Below are 22575 nucleotides of genomic sequence, written 5' to 3'. Positions count from 1 at the left end.
CGTGTGCAAGTAGGATCTGCATTCTACATGTGGCCGAGCAGGTACACTTTTGGAGCAGACTGTAGAGGGCGCTAAAAGTAATGCCATCACGCCCTTTAATCCAGGGGTCTCCCGGAAAGATTGAGAGGGTTGGCAAGAATGACGCTGTCAAGCGCCATTCATTCAAAACTCGCGGCCCGCAATAACATTACATTTTTATGTTAAGGTGCGGGCCTGGGGTGTGTGTCTGAGACCCCTGATTAACATAGCACAAAGCAAATTAAGCTTTGGATGCAGTGTTTTTTCATTTTAAATTTACAAAAAATTTTTGTGGCTCCCATTGTTATCTTTAATTTGTGAAGCTTGTCAAAATGGCTCTTTGAGTGGTAAAGGTTGCCGACCCCTGGTATAGGTAAGGTGATGTTTTAATACCTGTCGATGACAAAGCATTACAAAGCATTTTTGTGGAGACAAATGAGTGACAAGTCCACAGGTTGGACAGTATTGGGAACAAGTCTTTACCTGATTAGTTTTGCAACATTACGTCACTGAAAATTTCATTGAGGTATTGTTTCTTTAAGTGCAAAATAACAGTGAATATGAAAGCTATTTATTTGGGAGTCTTATTTTTTAATTAACAGCAATTTTATTGTGAAGACCAGTTGGTTTTTCTAGCGCACTTGACACCGCTCTGTTAGGGAGATAAAGACAGTGTTTCCCACACATTCATTTATTTGTGGCGGCCCGCCACAAAAGAATTACGTCCGCCACAAATTAAATAAATAAATAAATGTAAAAAAAAAATATATATATATATATATATATATATATTTTTGTCCTCTCCAGCTTCTCAGGCAAATCATATAGTTGATGTCCATGCCCATATCGGCTGTTCAGATTTACTTTACAAAAGAGAAGTGTAGGATACTTCTCTTGTTGCCTTATTTGTATTTGACTTTATTAAATGTATTTCTATTAGAAACACAACATGTGTATATAACAAAGGGTGCAAAGTCTGCAGGCAGTAGGAAACACATGGTTAAGTGTAGGGAGTAAAACTGATGGCAGTCTAAAGTTCAAGATTTTTGGAGCTCTTTGTTCAGTGGATCAGATGTTTGATGAAGCTCTGTGTCTATCTACCACCACTACTGTTTTCTGTTTATTTGTTACTGACTGTGGCAGGACACCTCTGCCTCTGTTTCACTTTATGTTGCTGGTTAATAATATGGTTGTAGTAGTAGGCTAAAGTTAAATTATTTAGTATGCACTAATTAAAGGGGCAGAGCTTTGAGACATTTTAGCTTTTATATTTTTTGTAAGAACCACAATTAATAAATATATTTCAGTGAATAACTTATTGTTCAAATCTGTATATAAATATGTACATAAAGTGTTGTAATTATATTGTAAAATGGATGGATGGATGGACGTTTAAAACAAAACTGTTATTATTAATGAGTAAGTATAAATTTTTTGAGCCTTTTTAGAGAAAATCAAATCATTGTAGTAAATTATGCAAATTACTCAATGATGTCATGGTGGCCACGCCCATAGCCACGCCCCCACCGCCACAGGTATTTTGGCAGTTTATGGGAAACACTGAAAGATGTTCCCAAAACTACCTCTTGAGTACGGCTGCTGTCGTTTTCTTTAGCTGCGATCTTATTTTTCCCAACCATCGGTCAGCAGAAAGAGAATGTGAAGGACATTAAAGGCCTACTGAAACCCACTACTACCGACCACGCAGTCTGATAGTTTATATATCAATGATGAAATCTTAACATTATAACACATGCCAATACGGCCGGGTTAACTTATAAAGTGACATTTTAAATTTGCCGCTAAACTTCCGGTTCGAAACGCCTCTGCGGATGACGTATGCGCGTGACGTAGCCCGGCGAACACGGGTATGCCTTCCACATTGAAGCCGATACGAAAACGCTCTGTTTTCATTTCATAATTCCACAGTATTCTGGACATCTGTGTTCGTGAATCTGTTTCAATCATGTTCATTGCATTATGGAGAAGGAAGCCAAGCAAGCAAAGAAGAAAGTTGTCGGTGCGAAATGGACGTATTTTTCGAACGTAGTCAGCCACAACAGTACACAGCCGGCGCTTCTTTGTTTACATTCCCGAAAGATGCAGTCAAGATGGAAGAACTCGGATAACAGAGACTCTAACCAGGAGGACTTTTGATTTGGATACACAGACGCCTGTAGAGAACTGGGACAACACAGACTCTTACCAGGATTACTTTGATTTGGATGACAAAGACGCAGACGTGCTACTGTGAGTATGCAGCTTTGGCTTTTTTTTGCGTATGTACGTAACTTTTTTAAAATATATAAGCTTTATGAACCTTGGGTTAGGTGAACGGTCTTTTGGGCTGAGTGATTGTGTGTGTTGATCATGTGTTTGAATTGTATTGGCGTGTTCTATGGAGCTAGGAGCTAGCAGAGGAGCTAGGAGCTAGCATAACACGTACCGTACCGGACGTGCGCGTCACGTACGTAACTTTTTAAAAATATATAAGCTTTATGAACCTTGGGTTAGGTGAACGGTCTTTTGGGCTGAGTGATTGTGTGTGTTGATCAGGTGTTTGAATTGTATTGGCGTGTTCTATGGAGCTAGGAGCTAGCAGAGGAGCTAGGAGCTAGCATAACAAACACGCAGGTGTTATTATGCAGGATTAATTTGTGGCATATTAAATATAAGCCTGGTTGTGTTGTGGCTAATAGAGTATATATATGTCTTGTGTTTATTTACTGTTGTAGTCATTCCCAGCTGAATATCAGGTACCGTGAGTATGCAGCCTTGGCTGCTAAACATTCGATAACTTGACCGTATGTGCGCGTCACGTACGTAACTTTTTAAAAATATATAAGCTTTATGAACCTTGGGTTAGGTAAACTGTCTTTTGGGCTGAGTGATTGTGTGTGTTGATCAGGTGTTTGAATTGTATTGGCGTGTTCTATGGAGCTAGGAGCTAGCAGAGGAGCTAGGAGCTAGCATAACAAACACGCAGGTGTTTTTATGCAGGATTAATTTGTGGCATATTAAATATAAGCCTGGTTGTGTTGTGGCTAATAGAGTATATATATGTCTTGTGTTTATTTACTGTTGTAGTCATTCCCAGCTGAATATCAGGTCACCCTCGGCTCTCACAGCATCTTCCCTATCTGAATAGCTTCAACTCCCCACTAGTCCTTCACTTGCACTTTACTCATCCACAAATCTTTCATCCTCGCTCAAATTAATGGGGAAATTGTCGCTTTCTCGGTCCGAATCTCTCTCACTTCATGCGGCCATCATTGTAAACAATAGGGAACTTTGCGTATATGTTCAACTGACTACGTCACGCTACTTCCGGTAGGTGCAAGCCTTTTTTTTATCAGATACCAAAAGTTGCAATCTTTATCGTCGTTGTTCTATACTAAATCCTTTCAGCAAAAATATGGCAATATCGCGAAATGATCAAGTATGACACATAGAATAGATCTGCTATCCCCGTTTAAATAAAAAAAATTCATTTCAGTAGGCCTTTAAAAGGCTGTACGCTTAGCTTTTCCACTAATTGCACCGATGCTACTAAATGAAAAAAATGTATGTGCAGAGTTAGGTTGCGATTTGGAGTGACAATTAGGCAAGTATAAGAGAAAGGAGCCATAGACAGTTGTACCTAGCCAGGAGAAACCCATCTGGTTTGACTGAACGTTGCATTATCTCATTCCATTAGTAAAAAATATTATAAATAGTTTTTCCATGAAATTCCCACTGTCCTTTCTTGGTTTATTCACCTAACAAAAACGTTGCACACTAAAATACTTGAAACAAGTGCATCAATATAGAACACCATGGAGTAATTGCCATAGCTACTTGATTTTATTCCTGATAAGGGCTCAGGCTGTGTGGAAGTACTGTATTTTTCGGATTATAAGTCGCAGTTTTTTTCATAGTTTGGCCGGGGGTGCGATTTATACTCCGGAGCGACTTATGTGTGATATTATTAACACATTACCGTAAAACATCAAATAATATTATTTATCTCATTCACGTAAGAGACAAAGCAAATGTCAGCAATCGTCACACACACGTCAACCAATAATAATTTGGCGGGGGCGGGTCATGGCAGAAGTGCATTGTGGGTCACGGGATGCTAACTGCTACTACGTCCGTAGCTATTAAAATGGATCATTTCAACATTGGCGGTAACTTATAAAAACTGAGAAGGGCTGAACAAAAATGGCACCGAAAAGAACATCATATACTGCAGGTTACAAGCTGGACGTAGTGAAATATAGGGATGATACTCGAAACCGGTTTTCCCGGTTGTTTGATTAGAAAAGAACCGAGTCCTCGGACTCGAATCCCTTTTTGAGAACCGGTACCCGTTATCGAGACCACTATAGTAAAGGAAAAGAGTTGATTCTTTATTCGAATCCCGTCCCGACCAGAAATGCTCCGTGGGACATCACAAGAAATGACGTCATGTAGCTCAGTCATTAGGCGCAGATAGCGAAAGCAGGAAAACAATGGACGGGAAAAAGCGCTCCAAGGTGTAATAAAGTTCAAAACAAAAGCTATAATCCATGGAATAACTTTACTGAGAGATTTTAGCAGGGTAAAACACATGACCAGCACTTTTACGACCAACCGGAAACATAGCAACCAGGCTAGCAACGCACCTCCTTTACGGCAGCTGTCGCAACGTTCTTAAAACAACCGCAGCACATACATATATATACAACATATCTCCCTTTTTTTAACTTTTGTTTTTCTTTCCTTGTAAACAAAACAAAATCACACTGTACATGTGTTGTCTGTCTAATTATAAATAATGCAGACGAGGCGTGTTGGCTGAGTTCTTGACGTTTACTTAACACTTTTCGGGGCTACCGCGCATGCTCGTAACTCCCGTTGCATGCTGGGTAGTGTAGTTGTTATATTCTCTAGCTCATAACATTTTCCCCCCTATAAAGAAATAATGTTAACTCAATAAAGTGTATTTCTTTTTTTAGCTTTAACTTTTCATTTTTTTAGCATTGTAACCACATTTGCAAAGAACTTTTCTCTTCATAGAATTTTCTTTCAATAGAGAAATAAAGTGCAAAAATGTCAAAGCATCATAACAAACAGTTATGTTCCAATAGCAGCAGAAGTGCACTTTTTGGAGAGCTGTATTATTTTCAGTTTTGTGCCCAAGGGACTGATTTAATTTAAAACTATATTATTATTTATACACCTATAGTGATCACAGAGACAGGTTGTTTTTGTGTTACTGTATATATTTGTTTCTCTGAAAAATCCCACTTAATATACTTTGGGTAACAACAGTCAATATTTATTTATTTTATTTTATTTTTTTAGGTGGGTAACAGTCAATATTTATTTATTTATTAGATTTTATTTTTTTTATTATATAATAAAAGTGAGCTTTTCGTTAAACCAAATATTGTGTGTTTTTTTCCATATACAACAACCTATCTGGACTCGATAAGAGAATCGATAAGGAATCGGTTCGATAATAGGATTCGATAATAGGCTCGAACTCGATAATTCCTTATCAAACATCATCCCTAGTGAAATATGCAGCAGAAAGAAAAGGACCAGCGCATACCAGGAGGGACAACGAGGAAAAAGATTTCATGGGATTTAGCGATCAGGAGTGACAGATTGTTTGGTAAACGTATAGCATGTTCTATATATTATAGTTATTTGAATGACTCTTACCATAATGTTACGTTAACATACCAGTTGGTTATTTATGCCTCATATAACGTACACTTATTCAGCCTGTTGTTCACTATTCTTTAGACATTTTAAATTGCCTTTCAAATGTCTATTCTTGGGGTTGGATTTTATCAAATAAATGTCCCCCAAAAATGCGACTTATACTCGAGTGCGACGTACATATGTTTTTTTCCTTCTTTATTATGCATTTTCGGCCGGGGCGACTTATACTCCGAAAAATACGGTATATACAAGTAGCATTAGCCCTCAGTGCAGAGGGGCTCGCTGAATTTCATGTTGCAGACAAAATGATTTTTCCGCAGATTTAACATTGGTTAGATGACTAAATCTGAAGGTAAAGTTACAATTGTTGGCACGTTTTAAAAAATAACTTTTCACACACACAAGAAAATATGACAGATGTTGCTCTCCCCGGGTCTTGTACACACACCTATGGGTAATGTTCCTCTTCCCAATGAGGCCATTGAGGGTTCTAAGCCAATTCCTCTTATCATGGACACCAGCGTAGATCCTTGACCATGTGTAGGGAAATCGACCTGCAAATAATGTAAATATTACTTTTCAAAATGTAAACTTACACCAAACAAATACATCCAGGCTCCCATTACCTCTTTTCTGGTCAGGTCTTCTTGTGTAAGGGCTTGCTCCATCATTGCATGAGTGGGTGTTTCTGCACAAATTGGCTCTCTACTTGGAAGGATTGTGCTTCTTGATGCTCCTACTGTTGGTTCTGTTGCAGAAGAGAGCCACCCTCTTGCTCGACCAAGCCCTCCATCATCAGACTGCAGCCCTCTCGCCCGGCCAGCAGAGGGGATACCTAGTCTTTGACTTTGTGAGTTATCAGCAGGAGTGATAAAACCTCTGGTTCGTCCTACACCGGTTTCTATGCCGCGTCCCCGCCTGGGAAGGCCTGACATTGGTGGCCTGTAGGGATCCATTTTGTAAACTCGAGATATATGTTACCTGCAATTGGGAAAAATTATTGAATTAGAATAATTTTTATAAGTCTCTACACCTGAAAATAAGAGTCATATCACTTTAAAGGCCTACTGAAACCCACTACTACCGACCACGCAGTCTGATAGTTTATATATCAATGATGAAATCTTAACATTATAACACATGCCAATACGGCCGGGTTAACTTATAAAGTGACATTTTAAATTTGCCGCTAAACTTCCGGTTCGAAACGCCTCTGAGGATGACGTATGCGCGTGACGTAGCCCGACGAACACGGGTATGCCTTCCACATTGAAGCCAATATGAAAAAGCTCTGTTTTCATTTCATAATTCCACAGTATTCTGGACATCTGTGTTCGTGAATCTGTTTCAATCATGTTCATTGCATTATGGAGAAGGAAGCCAAGCAAGCAAAGAAGAAAGTTGTCGGTGCGAAATGGACGTATTTTTCGAACGTAGTCAGCCACAACAGTACACAGCCGGCGCTTCTTTGTTTACATTCCCGAAAGATGCAGTCAAGATGGAAGAACTCGGATAACAGAGACTCTAACCAGGAGGACTTTTGATTTGGATACACAGACGCCTGTAGAGAACTGGGACAACACAGACTCTTACCAGGATTACTTTGATTTGGATGACAAAGACGCAGACGTGCTACTGTGAGTATGCAGCTTTGGCTTTTTTTTGCGTATGTACGTAACTTTTTTAAAATATATAAGCTTTATGAACCTTGGGTTAGGTGAACGGTCTTTTGGGCTGAGTGATTGTGTGTGTTGATCATGTGTTTGAATTGTATTGGCGTGTTCTATGGAGCTAGGAGCTAGCAGAGGAGCTAGGAGCTAGCATAACACGTACCGTACCGTAAGTGCGCGTCACGTACGTAACTTTTTAAAAATATATAAGCTTTATGAACCTTGGGTTAGGTGAACGGTCTTTTGGGCTGAGTGATTGTGTGTGTTGATCGGGTGTTTGAATTGTATTGGCGTGTTCTATGGAGCTAGGAGCTAGCAGAGGAGCTAGGAGCTAGCATAACAAACACGCAGGTGTTATTATGCAGGATTAATTTGTGGCATATTAAATATAAGCCTGGTTGTGTTGTGGCTAATAGAGTATATATATGTCTTGTGTTTATTTACTGTTGTAGTCATTCCCAGCTGAATATCAGGTACCGTGAGTATGCAGCCTTGGCTGCTAAACATTCGATAACTTGACCGTATGTGCGCGTCACGTACGTAACTTTTTAAAAATATATAAGCTTTATGAACCTTGGGTTAGGTAAACGGTCTTTTGGGCTGAGTGATTGTGTGTGTTGATCAGGTGTTTGAATTGTATTGGCGTGTTCTATGGAGCTAGGAGCTAGCAGAGGAGCTAGGAGCTAGCATAACAAACACGCAGGTGTTTTTATGCAGGATTAATTTGTGGCATATTAAATATAAGCCTGGTTGTGTTGTGGCTAATAGAGTATATATATGTCTTGTGTTTATTTACTGTTGTAGTCATTCCCAGCTGAATATCAGGTCACCCCCGGCTCTCACAGCATCTTCCCTATCTGAATAGCTTCAACTCCCCACTAGTCCTTCACTTGCACTTTACTCATCCACAAATCTTTCATCCTCGCTCAAATTAATGGGGAAATTGTCGCTTTCTCGGTCCGAATCTCTCTCACTTCATGCGGCCATCATTGTAAACAATAGGGAACTTTGCGTATATGTTCAACTGACTACGTCACGCTACTTCCGGTAGGTGCAAGCCTTTTTTTTATCAGATACCAAAAGTTGCAATCTTTATCGTCGTTGTTCTATACTAAATCCTTTCAGCAAAAATATGGCAATATCGCGAAATGATCAAGTATGACACATAGAATAGATCTGCTATCCCCGTTTAAATAAAAAAAATTCATTTCAGTAGGCCTTTAAAAACCATTATAAGCCGTCCAACCAGTTCTAAATTAAGTGTACATACAGTGTTTCCCACACATTCATTTATTTGTTGCGGCCCGCCATGAAAGAACTAAGGCCGCCACAAATAGATTTTTATTTTATTTATTTATTTTTTTGTCCAGCTTCTCAGGCAAATCATATAGTTGATGTAGATGCCCATATCGGCTGTTCAGATTTACTTTACAAAAGAGAAGTGTAGGATCAAGATTTTTGGAGCTCTTTGTTCAGTGGATCAGATGTTTGATGAAGCTCTGTGTCTATCTACCACCACTACTGTTTTCTGTTTATTTGTTACTGACTGTGGCAGGACACCTCTGCCTCTGTTTCACTTTATGTTGCTGGTAAATAATATGGTTGTAGTAGTAGGCCAAAGTTAAATTATTTAGTATGCACTAATTAAAGGGGCAGAGCTTTAAGAGACATTTTAGCTTTTATATTTTTATAAGATATATTTTTTGTAAGAACCACGATTAATAAATATATTTCAGTGAATAACTTATTGTTCAGATCTGTATATAAATATGTACAAAAAGTGTTGTAATTATATTGTAAAATGGATGGATGGATGGATGGATGGACGTTTAAAACAAAACTGTTATTAATTAGTAAGTATACATTTTTTGAGCCTTTTTAGAGAAAATCATATCATTGTAGTCAATTATCCAAATTACTCGATTATGTCATGGTGACCACGCCCATAGCCACGCCCCCACCGCCTATAGGTATCTTGTCAGTTTATGGGAAACACTGTACAATGCTGCAGCTAAATTATGGATTTTTTCCGTGTTCACATCAGTCTAATGTAAATTGCCAAACGGGTCACGGTGGCCCAAATAAATTGTTCGGATTAACGCAAAAAAAGGTAGCATATTTAAATGTACAGTAATATGCTGTAAAGAACACCGTAAAATGTATTGTCATTTTTATTCATTTGATGGGTAGTTTGCTGTAAAATCTTAAGTCATGGGAACTAAATGCAATGTCTGAAAGGGGTACAAATGATTACCAAAGCAGGACCTCCACCCAGACAAACAATACAAGTACACAGTTCATGAAAAACAATATTTGTTGTTATTGTCATTGTAAGTGGACCTAAACATTTATATTAGAAATGGAAATGACTGCTGTCATTTCATTATAATTATAAGAGAATGTTGTCTGTCTATCTGTGTTGGCCTTGCGATGAGGTGGGGACTTGTCCAGGGTGTACCCCGCCTTCCGCCCGAAAGCAGATGAGATAGGCTCCAGCGACCCCGAAAGCAGGCATGTGATTTGACCACAATGAAAAAGACTGAAAAAATTTCCGGGGGTCTGGGGGACGAAGGTGCCCTGGTGGGGGGAAGCTCCTGGTTTTTCACCGATTTAACATGCTAAAATTAACAAAGACAGCACCATTTGAAGAAAATATTTTAGTGTTTAAAGACACGAAAACATCATTAATAGAACATACATAACCCAATTATAATAATGAATCACTGTATATGGTTCAGTCCCAACAGTATTTAGTCACTAATATTTACATCTTGTGTTCATTTCACATCCACATTGATCAGTGATATTATCTACAGTTTATTTACAGTATTACCACATTACTTCAGTTCACTTCACACATTAGCTTTCTCGGAGAGACCTAACATGAGCCTTCCTTGCACATTTCTGAGCAGCCTGCATTTTCCTTTTGGTCTCTGCTTTTGTAGCTTCTTTTTTGGATTTTTGGATAAATATAACAAAATACCAAATGTAAGCATTTCATTCTTTTTCGCCAAAATAGGATATCAATTTATGAAAATAATTAAACGTGTTTAGTATTGTTTACTCATATTTGAAAAGAGGAAATAATAATAATGTGAGGACACTGACATATTGCATGAAACAAGTGTGAAAATATTTACTTCAAGATTGTTACACCACTGACAATAGTTTCAAGAGACTACATAAGAACTTAATATTACAAAATAGAATTATATGCAAATTTATTTCAAATAAATTGTTTACTGGATTCAATAATGCGACTCTTTGAATTTCTGTAATTTCATAATATATTTTCACGTGGCTTTTTATTTTTAGAAAAACCCATTTATATTTCGCCAAGCAATAATTGGTTAATATTTAAAACAAACATGCGTATTTGGCAAGCAAATATTTTTTAGCTTACTTCATTATTAACAACCCTGTCTGCAACTGAAGTGGGTTGTGGGTGGATCTTTCCTCTCCATGTCACTTTCGGTTGACATCCAAAAGTACGAGCTAGTGAAAAGTTTGTTTTCCTCGCTTGAAGTTGTTTCATATGTTTTTTGCGTTTCGCGTGTACTTCCAAAGCCTTGAAACCTCGTGATCCATAGTCAATATTATCATGACACCACGTGCACAAAACCTTTCCGGGACGATCGATTTTCCGAATAAAATCACCGAACAAAGTCGTAACTTCCTTCTTCCCAACAGTATCAGTGATTTCCCTTTCCATCCAGTCCCATCCAAACTTATTTTTGACATGTTCATCAATTTCTTTTACTCGTAAAGCGTCCTTTCTCTCGAGAACCGACATCGTTTACATATGGAAAATGGCGGTATGATGACGTTATTAACGTCATCATTCATAACAGATGTCCTGATTGGTCACAAGGAACATATCGACCAATCAACTACGGCGTAATGTAAACTACGTCTCGAATCTTGATTTAGGGTCGAAAAAAACCCGGAAAAACGGAAGATAATTTCCCCCCCCCCCCCCCCCCCCCCGAGATTAAAAAAGACGGAATTCCGACTTTAGACGGAAAAATCACATGCCTGGAAAGGGACAAGCGGTAGAAAAAGGATGGATGGATGGAGATTGAACTTGTTATTTGGTCAGGTTTGGGACAGGTGTGCTGCTGGTGTAGCCACAGTGTGCATGTCTGATGTTGCTCACATAGATATAGTATTTTATTGATTCCTTCAGGAAAATTAAAAAGGCATAAGGCCACATGGGCTCCACTGAATGCTCAGGAAGTTTTGGCGTTTTCTCACACACATGAAAAATTAGAGGGAACATTGGCCGATATGGGTTAAACTATGGAATTCTCTTTATAATGAGATAAAAGATTGTAAAAATATATTCCAATTGAAAAAAATATATAAAGACAGAACAATAAAATCATATGGACAGCCATAAGTGTTTACATTTTGCTTTATATTTATTAATTTACTTGTTTTTTGCCTGGTTTTGTATCATCCCGTGAGGTGTATATTACTTCTTTTGTTTTTTTGTTCGGTTTGTACTTCATGAAGTTTTGCACTTGTGTTTTTTTGTTTTGTTTTGTTTTGGTTATATTTGGATGTAATTGTTGGTTCACATATCATTAAGTAAGACTATGTATTATGTGAAGGGGGCAGGAAAATATAAGATTTTTCTTCATCCTGCTCCTTCTCAGGCATTGGTGTGTAACGGTGTAACTGAATAATTGTGTTATAATTGTCTATCAAAGATGCACATCAATGAAGGAGATAAATAAAAATGAAATGAAATGAAATATCGATATATGTAAAAAACAAAAAACCAAAAAAAAACGTCCGGCAATAAAAATATATACAAATGCATTTCTTTCTATCAACATAGAAAGGAGGAATACATTTAGTAAGAAAATAATTACTTTGACGCAAATTGTTTTCAGGTGTTCGCGGGTTTCGAGTTTGACACATGACGTCATCATGTATTTGTGACCATTTGGCCTGTCTTTGACTTTTTGTTCAGGAAAAAAGTCTCCACAGGACAAATGACGCCTCAATAACATGTATTTGGATAGCATTTGCTTCAGTGCTTTATTAAAAATTAATCTGAGCCTAATAGGGTTGCCGAAGTAAATGTAACTAGTTAAGAAAAAAAGAATAGAAGTACAGCTACAACGAGCTAGCATCCTGCTAACAGCATGGTGATGTAGCAACATGACATGGCGGAAAAAGGTCGGAAGGCGCCTTGTTTTCAAGACCTCTTTATTTTGGAGTTAAACTTCGGAAACGCAAAATGGCTCAAATCTCCCGCGTACAGTTTTAATGAGGCCAAGTACACCGGAAACTACTTAATTATTACATTGGCGGGCTTTAACGTTAGCTGACAACCACGCCTAATTTAACTATTGTACATTTCATACACATTATCTCCATTAATAGTAAGTACACACATTTAGAAGTACTCACGTTTGGATGCTCGAGAAAGACTCCAGAAGTTTAGGAAATTAATAATAAGGAGCTAAATTTCACCCAACCGCCAACTTCAACTCAATGATGATACCAGTCTCCTGTATCGCTATTGGACAATCAACAGACAACGCAATGATGATACCTGTCTCCTGTATCGCTATTGGACAATCAACAGATAACGCGTCCTTCTTCTTCTTCTTCTTCTTCTTCTTTTGTTTAATGGCGGTTGGCAAGCAACCTTCTGGTGCGCATTAACGCCACCTAATGAAATGGAGTGTGGACCGAGGTGGATCCCCATAGACATGTTATAAGTAGACGCAGCATTGGCTGCTGTGACGCGAGAAATTGGGCCGCCATCTTGAAGTGGTGACGAGGAGCCGGCGAGCAGCCTCAACTGACAGTTGACAGGTAGGAAACAAAGATGGTGTTCAGCGTTTTCCTGCTCAAATGAGCAGAGTTGAGAAGTATATATTCAATATATATATATATATATATATATATATATATATATATATATATATATATATATATATATATATATATATATATATATATATATATATATATATATATATGTATATATATATATATATATATATATATATATATGTATATATATATATATATATATATATATATATATATATATATATATATATATATATATATTGTAGAGATGTTACGATATTATCGACCGATAAATGCTTTAAAATGTAATATCAGAAATTATCTGTATCGTTTTTTTATTATCGGTATCGTTTTTTAAATTTTTTATTTTTTTTTTAAAATTATTAAATCAACATAAAAACCACAAGATACACTTACAATTAGTGCACCAACCCATTATATATCAATATATATCAATACAGTCTGCAAGGGATACAGTCCGTAAGCACACATGATTGTGCGTGCTGCTGCTCCACTAATAGTACTAACCTTTAACACTTAATTTGACTCATTTTCATTAATTACTAGTTTCTATGTAACTGTTTTTATATTGTTTTACTTTCTTTTTTATTCAAGAAAATGTTTTTAATTTATTTATCTTATTTTATTTTACAATTTAAAAAAAAAAAAGGACCTTATCTTCACCATACCTGGTTGTCCAAATTAGGCATAATAATGTGTTAATTCCACGACTGTATATATCGGTTGATATCGATATCGGTATCGGTAATTAAGAGTTGGACAATATCGGATATCGGCAAAAAAGCCATTATCGGACATCCCTAGTATATAGTTCTCTGAAAACCTATGTTTTTTTTGATTGATTGAAACTTGTATTAGCAGATAGCACAGTACAGTACATATTCCGTACAATTGACCACTAAATGGTAACACCCCAATAAGTTTTTCAAATTTTAAAATCACAAAGTAATCTTTTGGGGGAGGATGACGCCCCCTACAGGGGTTTGCTTTACAAACTTTCAGCCCCACCTAAAACAAAATTCACCAGCCGCCCCTGATTATGATGCATTCTCATTTTAGGCAAAGTATAAGACAATACTTTCTTAACAGTATAATTATAAGCAGGAATAAGTCTTCAAGTAACAATATTCAAATACTGACATTGTTGGGTTAGACACATTTGGTTTTATTCTGAATCCAGTGAAACAGATTGGTGGTTTACAGTATCACACACACACATGTACACTCTCTCTCTCTCACACACACACACACACACACACACACACACACACACACACACACACACACACACACACACACACACACACACACACACACACACACACACACACACACACACGCACACACACACACACACACACACACACACACATGTCCACTCTCACATTCCACACACACACACACAAGATTGACATCCTCTATAGCAGGGGTCACCAACGTGGTGCCCGCAGGCACCAGGTAGCCCGTAAGGACCAGATGAGTAGCCCGCTGGCCTGTTCTAAAAATAGCTCAAATAGCAGCACTTACCAGTGAGCTGCCTCTATTTTTAAAATGTTATTTATTTACTAGCAAGCTGGTCTCACTTTGCCTGACATTTTTAATTCTAAGAGAGACAAAACTCAAATAGAATTTGAAAATCCAAGAAAATATTTGAAAGACTTGGTCTTCACTTGTTTAAATAAATTCATTAATTTTTTTACTTTGCTTCTTATAACTTTCAGAAAGACAATTTTAGAGAAAAAATACAACCCTAAAAATGATTTTAGGATTTTTAAACACATATACCTTTTTACCTTTTAAATTCCTTCCTCTTCTTTCCTGACAATTTAAATCAATGTTCAAGTAAATTTATTTTTTATATTGTAAAGAATAATAAATACATTTTAATTTAATTCTTCATTTTAGCTTCTGTTTTTTCGACAAAGAATATTTGTGAAATATTTCTTCAAACTTATTATGATTAAAATTCAAAAAAATTATTCTGGCAAATCTAGAAAATCTGTAGAATCAAATTTAAATCTTATTTCAAAGTCTTTTGAATTTCTTTTAACATTTTTGTTCTGGAAAATCTAGAAGAAATAATGATTTGTCTTTGTTAGAAATATAGCTTGGTCCAATTTGTTATATATTCTAACAAAGTGCAGATTGGATTTTAACCTATTTAAAACATGTCATCAAAATTCAAAAATTAATCTTAATCAGGAAAAATTACTAATGATGTTCCATAAATTATTTTTTTAATTTTTTCAAAAAGATTCGAATTAGCTAGTTTTTCTCTTTTTATTTTCGGTTGAATTTTGAATTTTAAAGAGTCGAAATTGAAGATAAACTATGTTTCAAAATTTAATTGTCATTTTTTTCGTGTTTTCTCCTCTTTTAAACCGTTCAATTAAGTGTAAATATAATTAATTATTAATAATAACATAGAGTTAAAGGTAAATTGAGCAAATTGGCTATTTCTGGCTATTTATTTAAGTGTGCATCAAACTGGTAGCCCTTCGCATGAATCACTACCCAAGAAGTAGCTCTTGGTTTCAAAAAGGTTGGTGACCCCTGATCTATAGCATAACAGCCATCAACCGCCATGTTCAATTTAAGTTTAAAAAAAAAAATCCTTTGAAGGGTATATACCATTAATACTTTTTAAATTGTATTTCTTTAATTTTGGGAAGAATTGGGTCCGTAATATATCTTGTCCTTGTTTTCCTTAGCTCAACTTTTGTAAACTCCTTCAGGATATATTGTCTATGAACTTTGTCCCCGAAAATATTCTCCCACTAAAAGTGCCCTCATATATTTGTTGGAACATTTGTCATCACATAAATGAACATCTTCAATGTGAAGGTTTCTCAGACAACATGATGATGATGAAGAGAGGAAGCCCTTCCTCTTCCCTACAAAGACATACAAGAAGACATTTATAGGACTATCAACATTATTGATGTTGTTAATACAAATTAAACAAACACATAAGTTATAATATATGATTGACATTGAAATAACTGGTGTACTGTTACACCATACACACGCTGGCTTTGGATGTGCTGCCACCTACTGGCGCTTTGAAGTAACTGCAACCTTTTTCCTTTTCATTAATTTTTTAGTTATCTCCTTCATTGGTGTGCATTTTTGATCACTAGACAATTAAAGTTGAGCAACTAAACACATATTTACACACCCATGCTTGAGAAGGAACAGGATGAAGAACATCTTCTATTTCCTGCCCCCTTCAACATAATAAGTAGTCTTACTTCATGGATAGTCCAGATCAGGGCCGGCCCGTGGCATAGGCCGTATAGGCAAATGCTAAGGGCGCCGTCCATCAGGGGGCGCCACGACAGTGCCACGAATGTTGGAGGGGAAAAAAAAAAAAAGTTGGTACTATTATTTCTAAATACATAAAATAATCCCACGTTAATTAAAATGCAAAGTAAAGCCTATTTAATAGAAATATTATTTGTTACAACATTACGCCCCCCCCTCCCCCGGCAGGGTGCGCCCCCTCCCTCTCCGTATCATGACTCTTTTTGGACGTCACCACATCAAAAAATCAACACAAGATGTCAAAACGGCCCAAAACTGCCAGGTGCCCAGGGAAGAAAAAAGAGAAAAGAAGAGGAGAAACGAGAAAAAGACAGAGGTAGCAGGTAGGTAACGTTAGCCTACATGAAATTATTTGTCTGTTACAGAATGTGATAGTAACCTGGCTTTTTAGCATTAAGCTAATGTTACATGATTCGGCAATTGCTAATCAATAAATAGCTAGTTCTGTTTTAACGTTGGGTTAATATTGTGGAAAGGGGCTAAATTGTTATGGAAAATAATAATGTAACGTTAGGTAATTACAGTACTTTCTGGTGTAATTTGTAAGTCATTCTAGTTAATGCAATATTAAAAAGCACAAATAGAGAACTCTGTAGGATCCCCTTTTTTTGTAATATAGTTGTTAAAGTCATACTGGTTTGATATCTTGTTTTGTGCAGTGCCTTATTTATATTGTATTTTTAATGTATTTTATGCAACTTGTTGACACGTTTTATTTTGTGTTTATGTATGTAAAAAATATTGTATTTCATATATTCATTTTTTATTTTTTGTATTAATTTATTTATCCATATTTTTTTAAATCCTGTTAACTATTCTGATTGTTAATTTGCTTTCTTTAAGTTAAAAAAAAGGTCAAAGACAAAGCTATTCGGTTTCTTGTGAGTATATACACTTCACCGCCGATGTGGGGGGGGCGCCACCTAAAATCTTGCCTAGGGCGCCAGATTGGTTAGGGCCGGGCCTGGTCCAGATTCACAAGCATACAAACCAAACAAATACATCCAAATATCATGAAAACAAACAAAAAAAACCCAACAAGTGCAACATTTCATGAAGTACAAACCGAACAAAAAAAGTAATATACACTTCACGGGATGATACAAAACAAATACAAGACCAGACAAAATATAAGTAAAATAATAAATATAAAGCAAAATGTAGACACTTACGGCTGTCCATATGATATTATTGTTCTGTCTTTATATATTTTTTTCAATCGGAATATATTTCTACAATCTTTTATCTCACACTGATGTTTGAAATGACCTTTTCTTCTGTGCTCTTCATTCTCAGAAGTGATGACAAAACATGTTTTTGTAAATTTGCTGGCAATGTTTTACCAGCAAACCTCACTTGATGTACAGTAGAAAAAACAACAAAACAATTAGATGTTCGATGCACTTAGAAAAATTAAAATAACATTTTTGGGTGTAATAATAGATAAAAAAAATGAAGTGGAAATCTCATGTAAAAAATATACAACATAAAGTAGCAAGAAACACGTCAATAATGAATAAAGGACCAAAAATCACTTCATATTCTCTACTGCTCACTAGTGTTACATATCTGAGTTATTGTGTAGAAGTATGGGAAATAACTACAAATGTGCGCTTTGTTCACTAACTGTGTTACAAGAAAAGATCTATTAGAATAAAATGTAATGTTGGATTTAGAGAATATACAAACCCTTTATTTATTAAACCACAATTATTGAAATTCAACGATTTGGTGCATTTGCAAACAGCTAAAATGATGCAAAAACCAAAAATTGTGTAGAAAGCTAGCCAAGAATGTACAACAATTCTTCTCAACAAAAGAGGAGAAATATAACCTTAGAGCAAAATCTAATTTAAAACATGTGTATGCACGTACAACACTTACAACCTTTAGTATATCTGTATGTGGAATTAAATGATGGAACAAAATAAGTAAAGAAATCCAACAAAGCAGCAATATGATTCACTTTAAGAGACTGTTCAAACTACAAGTGTTCACAAAGTACACAGAACAAGAATTATGATGAACATCTTGAACCCTTGTTTTGTTTTTTATTGAGACAAAGATTGTTTATGTATTTAGTATTTATTTGCTTGCTATGGTACATTATTTATTTGTTCTCTGTTCTGTTACAGAGAACAAGGAAATTGTATAAAATTGCTATGGTATGAAAAGGGATAGGATTAAATAAGCTCTGCTTCTTCCTACTCCTTTTCGGGCGTGCTGTAATGAAACAACTGGAAGTGTGTGACGCATGACATTAAATCTTATGCATGTTCCACATAAACTGAAACTGAACTGAACTCACAATAATATACACACGTTACGGACCACATAACACACAAACATACGCAGGAAAACACGCTCACAGACATTATATTGGAAATAAAAACAAGTCCATCCATCCATCTTCTTCCGGTCGGGTCGCGGGGGCAGCAGCCTAAGCAGGGAAGCCCAGACTTTCCTCTCTGCACCCACTTCGTCCAGCTCTTCCCGGGGGATCCCGAGGCGTTCCCATGCCAGCCGGGAGACATAGTCTTCCCAACGTGTCCTGGGTCTTCCCCGTGGCCTCCTACCGGTCGGACGTACCCTAAACACCTCCCTAGGGAGGCGTTCAGGTGGCATCCTGACCAGATGCCCGAACCACCTGACTGATGATAACAACCAAACCTAACCCCCCCCACCCTCCCTCCACACCCCGGATTGTAAATAATGTAAATAATTCAATGTGATTATCTTGTGAGATGACTGTATTATGATGATAGTATATATCTGATAGTATATATCTGTATCACGGTAGGTTGGAGTTCAAATCCCAGCCGAGTCATACCAAAGACTATAAAAATGGGACCCATAACCTCCCTGCTTGGCACTCAGCAACAAAGGGTTGGAGTTGGGGGTTAAATCACCAAAAATGATTCCCGGGCGTGGCGCCGCTGCTGCCCACTGCTCCCCAAGGGGATGGGACAAAAGCAGAGGACAAATTTCGCCACATCTAGTGTGTGTGTGAGACAATCATTGGTACTTTAATCTTTAATCTTTAATGAATCAATTTAAGTGGACCCCGACTTAATCAAGTTGAAAAACTTATTCGGGTGTTACCATTTAGTGGTCAATTGTACGGAATATGTACTTCACTGTGCAACATACTAATAAAAGTCTCAATCAATCAATCAATCAATCATTCAAACCTCATCTGGCTCCTCTCCATGTGGAGGAGCAGCGGTTTTACTTTGAGTTCCTCCCGGATGACAGATCTTCTCACCCTATCTCTAAGGGAGAGAGCCGCCACTCAGGAAACTAATTTGGGCCGCTTGTACCCGTGATCTTGTCCTTTCGGTCATGACCCAAAGCTCATGACCATAGGTGAGGATGGGAATGTAGATCGACCGGTAAATTGAGAGCTTTGCCTTCCGGCTCAGCTCCTTCTTCACCACAACGGATCGACACAGCGTCCGCATTACTGAAGACGCAGCACCGATCCGCCTGTCGATCTCACCATCCACTCTTCCCTCACTCGTGAACAAGACTCCGAGGTACTTGAACTCCTCCACTTGGGTCTCCTCCCAAACCCGGAGATGGCACTGCACCCTTTTCCGGGCGAGAACCATGGACTCGGATTCGGAGGTGCTGATTCTCATCCCAGTCGCTTCACACTCGGCTGCGAACTGATCCAGTGAGAGCTGAAGATCCTGGCCAGATGAAGCCATCAGGACCACATCGTCTGCAAAAAGCAGAGACCTAATCCTGCAGCCACCAAACCGGATCCCCTCAACGCCCTGACTGCGCCTAGAAATTCTGTCCATAAAAGTTATGAACAGAATCTGTGACAAAGGGCAGCCTTGGCGGAGTCCAACCCTCACTGGAAACGTGTCTGACTTACTGCCATAAAAACAAGTCATCATCAATAATTGACTAAACGTGTTTTTTACTAACTGACACAAAAATACGATGCATTTTTTAATGGTGCAAAGTCCAACACGTTGATGATGTTCCTTTTTTGGCATATCAACCAGTATTTTGGCACAGACTTGCAGCAATGACAGAAGATACACCGACTCCATCCTTGGTCCGTGAAGGTAAAGTCCTTTAGTCTGAGTATTGTAATTATTCAAAGCCCTTTCATTGCAAGATCCTCCAAAGCACTGACATGCACAATGGTTGGCTGCTTAAGCACTGCCAGTCTTTTCACTGTGCAAATCCAACCCATCTTCCCTTACGAACACATATTAGTAATAGCCCTGGTGTAAATGTATAACATTCTCTTGACAGCAGGGGAAAGTGGCATTCATTTGATGTGACACTCATTACAGATCTGCCCGTCAGACTGCACAGTAGATAATTAGGAGTCAGCAAGCCGATGATGTGGTGGCCTGCATTCTTAGGTGGAGGACAAGCAGTAGGGGATTGTGGGAAAAAACTTTGCTCGGAGCCAAGAGGGAAAACGACTGTTTCTGCCTGGATAATAATGATGATGCAAGCAGTCAAATTCCCGACGAGCATTTCCATATGGCCTTAATGTCCCCTGGCTTTAGCATGTGTCATCAGTTGAGTGCTAATCATATTTACAACCGCAGGCATGTAGATACACAAATATGTAGGCTTTATGTCACGTTTGAGCCTTGCTTGCAGAGTGACCCCGATGACGCAGAGAAAGGCAGGCTGTCGGAATAATTATGTGTAATTTATCACACAACTCATAAGCTTAAAGGCCGTTGCTATAATTATTATCAATTGTGCTGAAGTTGTACTTTTCTTGGATTGCGAGTCGTCTCGTATCAGTGTTTGTGTCTGACTGCCAAGGGCGAACATCGAGTACCTTGACGCAGACAAAGCAGAGACAGGGCGATATCACGAGTGTCAGCACATTGCCATTTCTAAATAATCATACATTGTGTCTAACTGGGGCTGCTGAAATTACTCCCCTTCCTTCAGAAGCAGCCTCAGTGATGTAACCAGGGACCTCCCGAATAAATAGAGAAGCACGTGGGCTGTGCCTTAGAGCGTAGGTTGGAACTGTAACATCTGCGATCCTCTCCAAGGTTTCTCATAGTCATTCACATTGACATCCCTCTGGGTTGTGAGTTTTTCCTTGCCCTTATGTGGGCTCTGAACAGAGGATGTCGTTGTGGCTTGTGCAGCCCTTTGAGACACTTGTGATTTAGGGCTATATAAGTAAACATTGATGATTGATTGAAGTGTACAGCCCAATACGTCTCTCCTCATGAGTAAAATGTAACTCTGTCTCTGCAAGATGCCTTGCTTCTTGCCTGTTTAATAGATGTCATCTATTGGCATAATGAAGATAAAACTACAATTAAATGCCACAAGAACAAACAATTACAGCACACCAAGCAACAGTCTACAAAGTCAAATAATCTAGCGCCTGTGTGCAGAACAGGCTGGCATTAAAAAGTAAGCAACAAGTAACAGGTATGTTTAGAGCAGAGACAAGTGAGGAAGGCAGCACTCAGGACAGATGTGCAGTGACAGGAAATAGAAACCAAAATAAGAGCGCTAAAATGAAAAAGACACACAACACAGCAAGTTGATAACAAAACCAAAATATGACATGACATGAAGCCACCCCAATATAACGGATACCAGACGTTCTAAGCCAGTCCTTAACATAAACAAACATGTCCAAAACCAAGAAGGGGCAATGGCGAAGGGTCCTCACCCTATCTCTAAGGGAGAGCCCCGCCACCTGACGGAGGAAAATCATTTCGGCCGCTTGTACCTGTGATCCCGTTCTTTCGGTCATAACCCAAAGCTCATGACCATAGGTGAGGATGGGAACGTAGATCGACCGGTAAATTGAAAGCTTTGCCTTGCGGCTCAACTGCTTCTATACCAAAATGGATCGATACAGCGTCCACATTACTGAAGACGCCGCACCGATCCGCCTGTCGATCTTCCAATCCACTCTTCCCTCACTCGTGAACAAGAGTCCAAGGCACTTGAACTCCTCCAATTGGGGTGAGATCTCTTACCCAACGGGTCTGACTTACTGCCG

At 38.0% G+C, this 22575-nt stretch overlaps 1 protein-coding gene across 4 annotated transcripts in view; it reads right to left on the bottom strand.

Moving 5' to 3' along the window:
* Nucleotides 1–13081, bottom strand: part of piwil2 (piwi-like RNA-mediated gene silencing 2) — a 66665-nt gene extending 53584 nt beyond the window's left edge. For 3 of the 4 annotated variants that reach the window (XM_062051659.1, XM_062051657.1, XM_062051660.1), the window contains exons 1-3: nucleotides 12804–12942; nucleotides 6339–6693; nucleotides 6161–6266 (exon numbers count right to left, since the gene is read on the bottom strand). In XM_062051659.1, the coding sequence (XP_061907643.1) occupies nucleotides 6161–6266; nucleotides 6339–6668 (436 nt within the window). In that variant the 5' untranslated portion in view covers nucleotides 6669–6693; nucleotides 12804–12942. The other variant, XM_062051658.1, reaches the window with a different exon arrangement.
* Between the last annotated feature and the right edge of the window lie 9494 nt (nucleotides 13082–22575).

This window comes from Entelurus aequoreus, linkage group LG06 (assembly GCF_033978785.1).
Source record: "Entelurus aequoreus isolate RoL-2023_Sb linkage group LG06, RoL_Eaeq_v1.1, whole genome shotgun sequence".
NCBI lineage: Eukaryota > Metazoa > Chordata > Actinopteri > Syngnathiformes > Syngnathidae > Entelurus > Entelurus aequoreus.
Note: the sequence above shows the minus strand (reverse complement) of the source record. Positions and strands in the feature narration are given on the sequence as shown.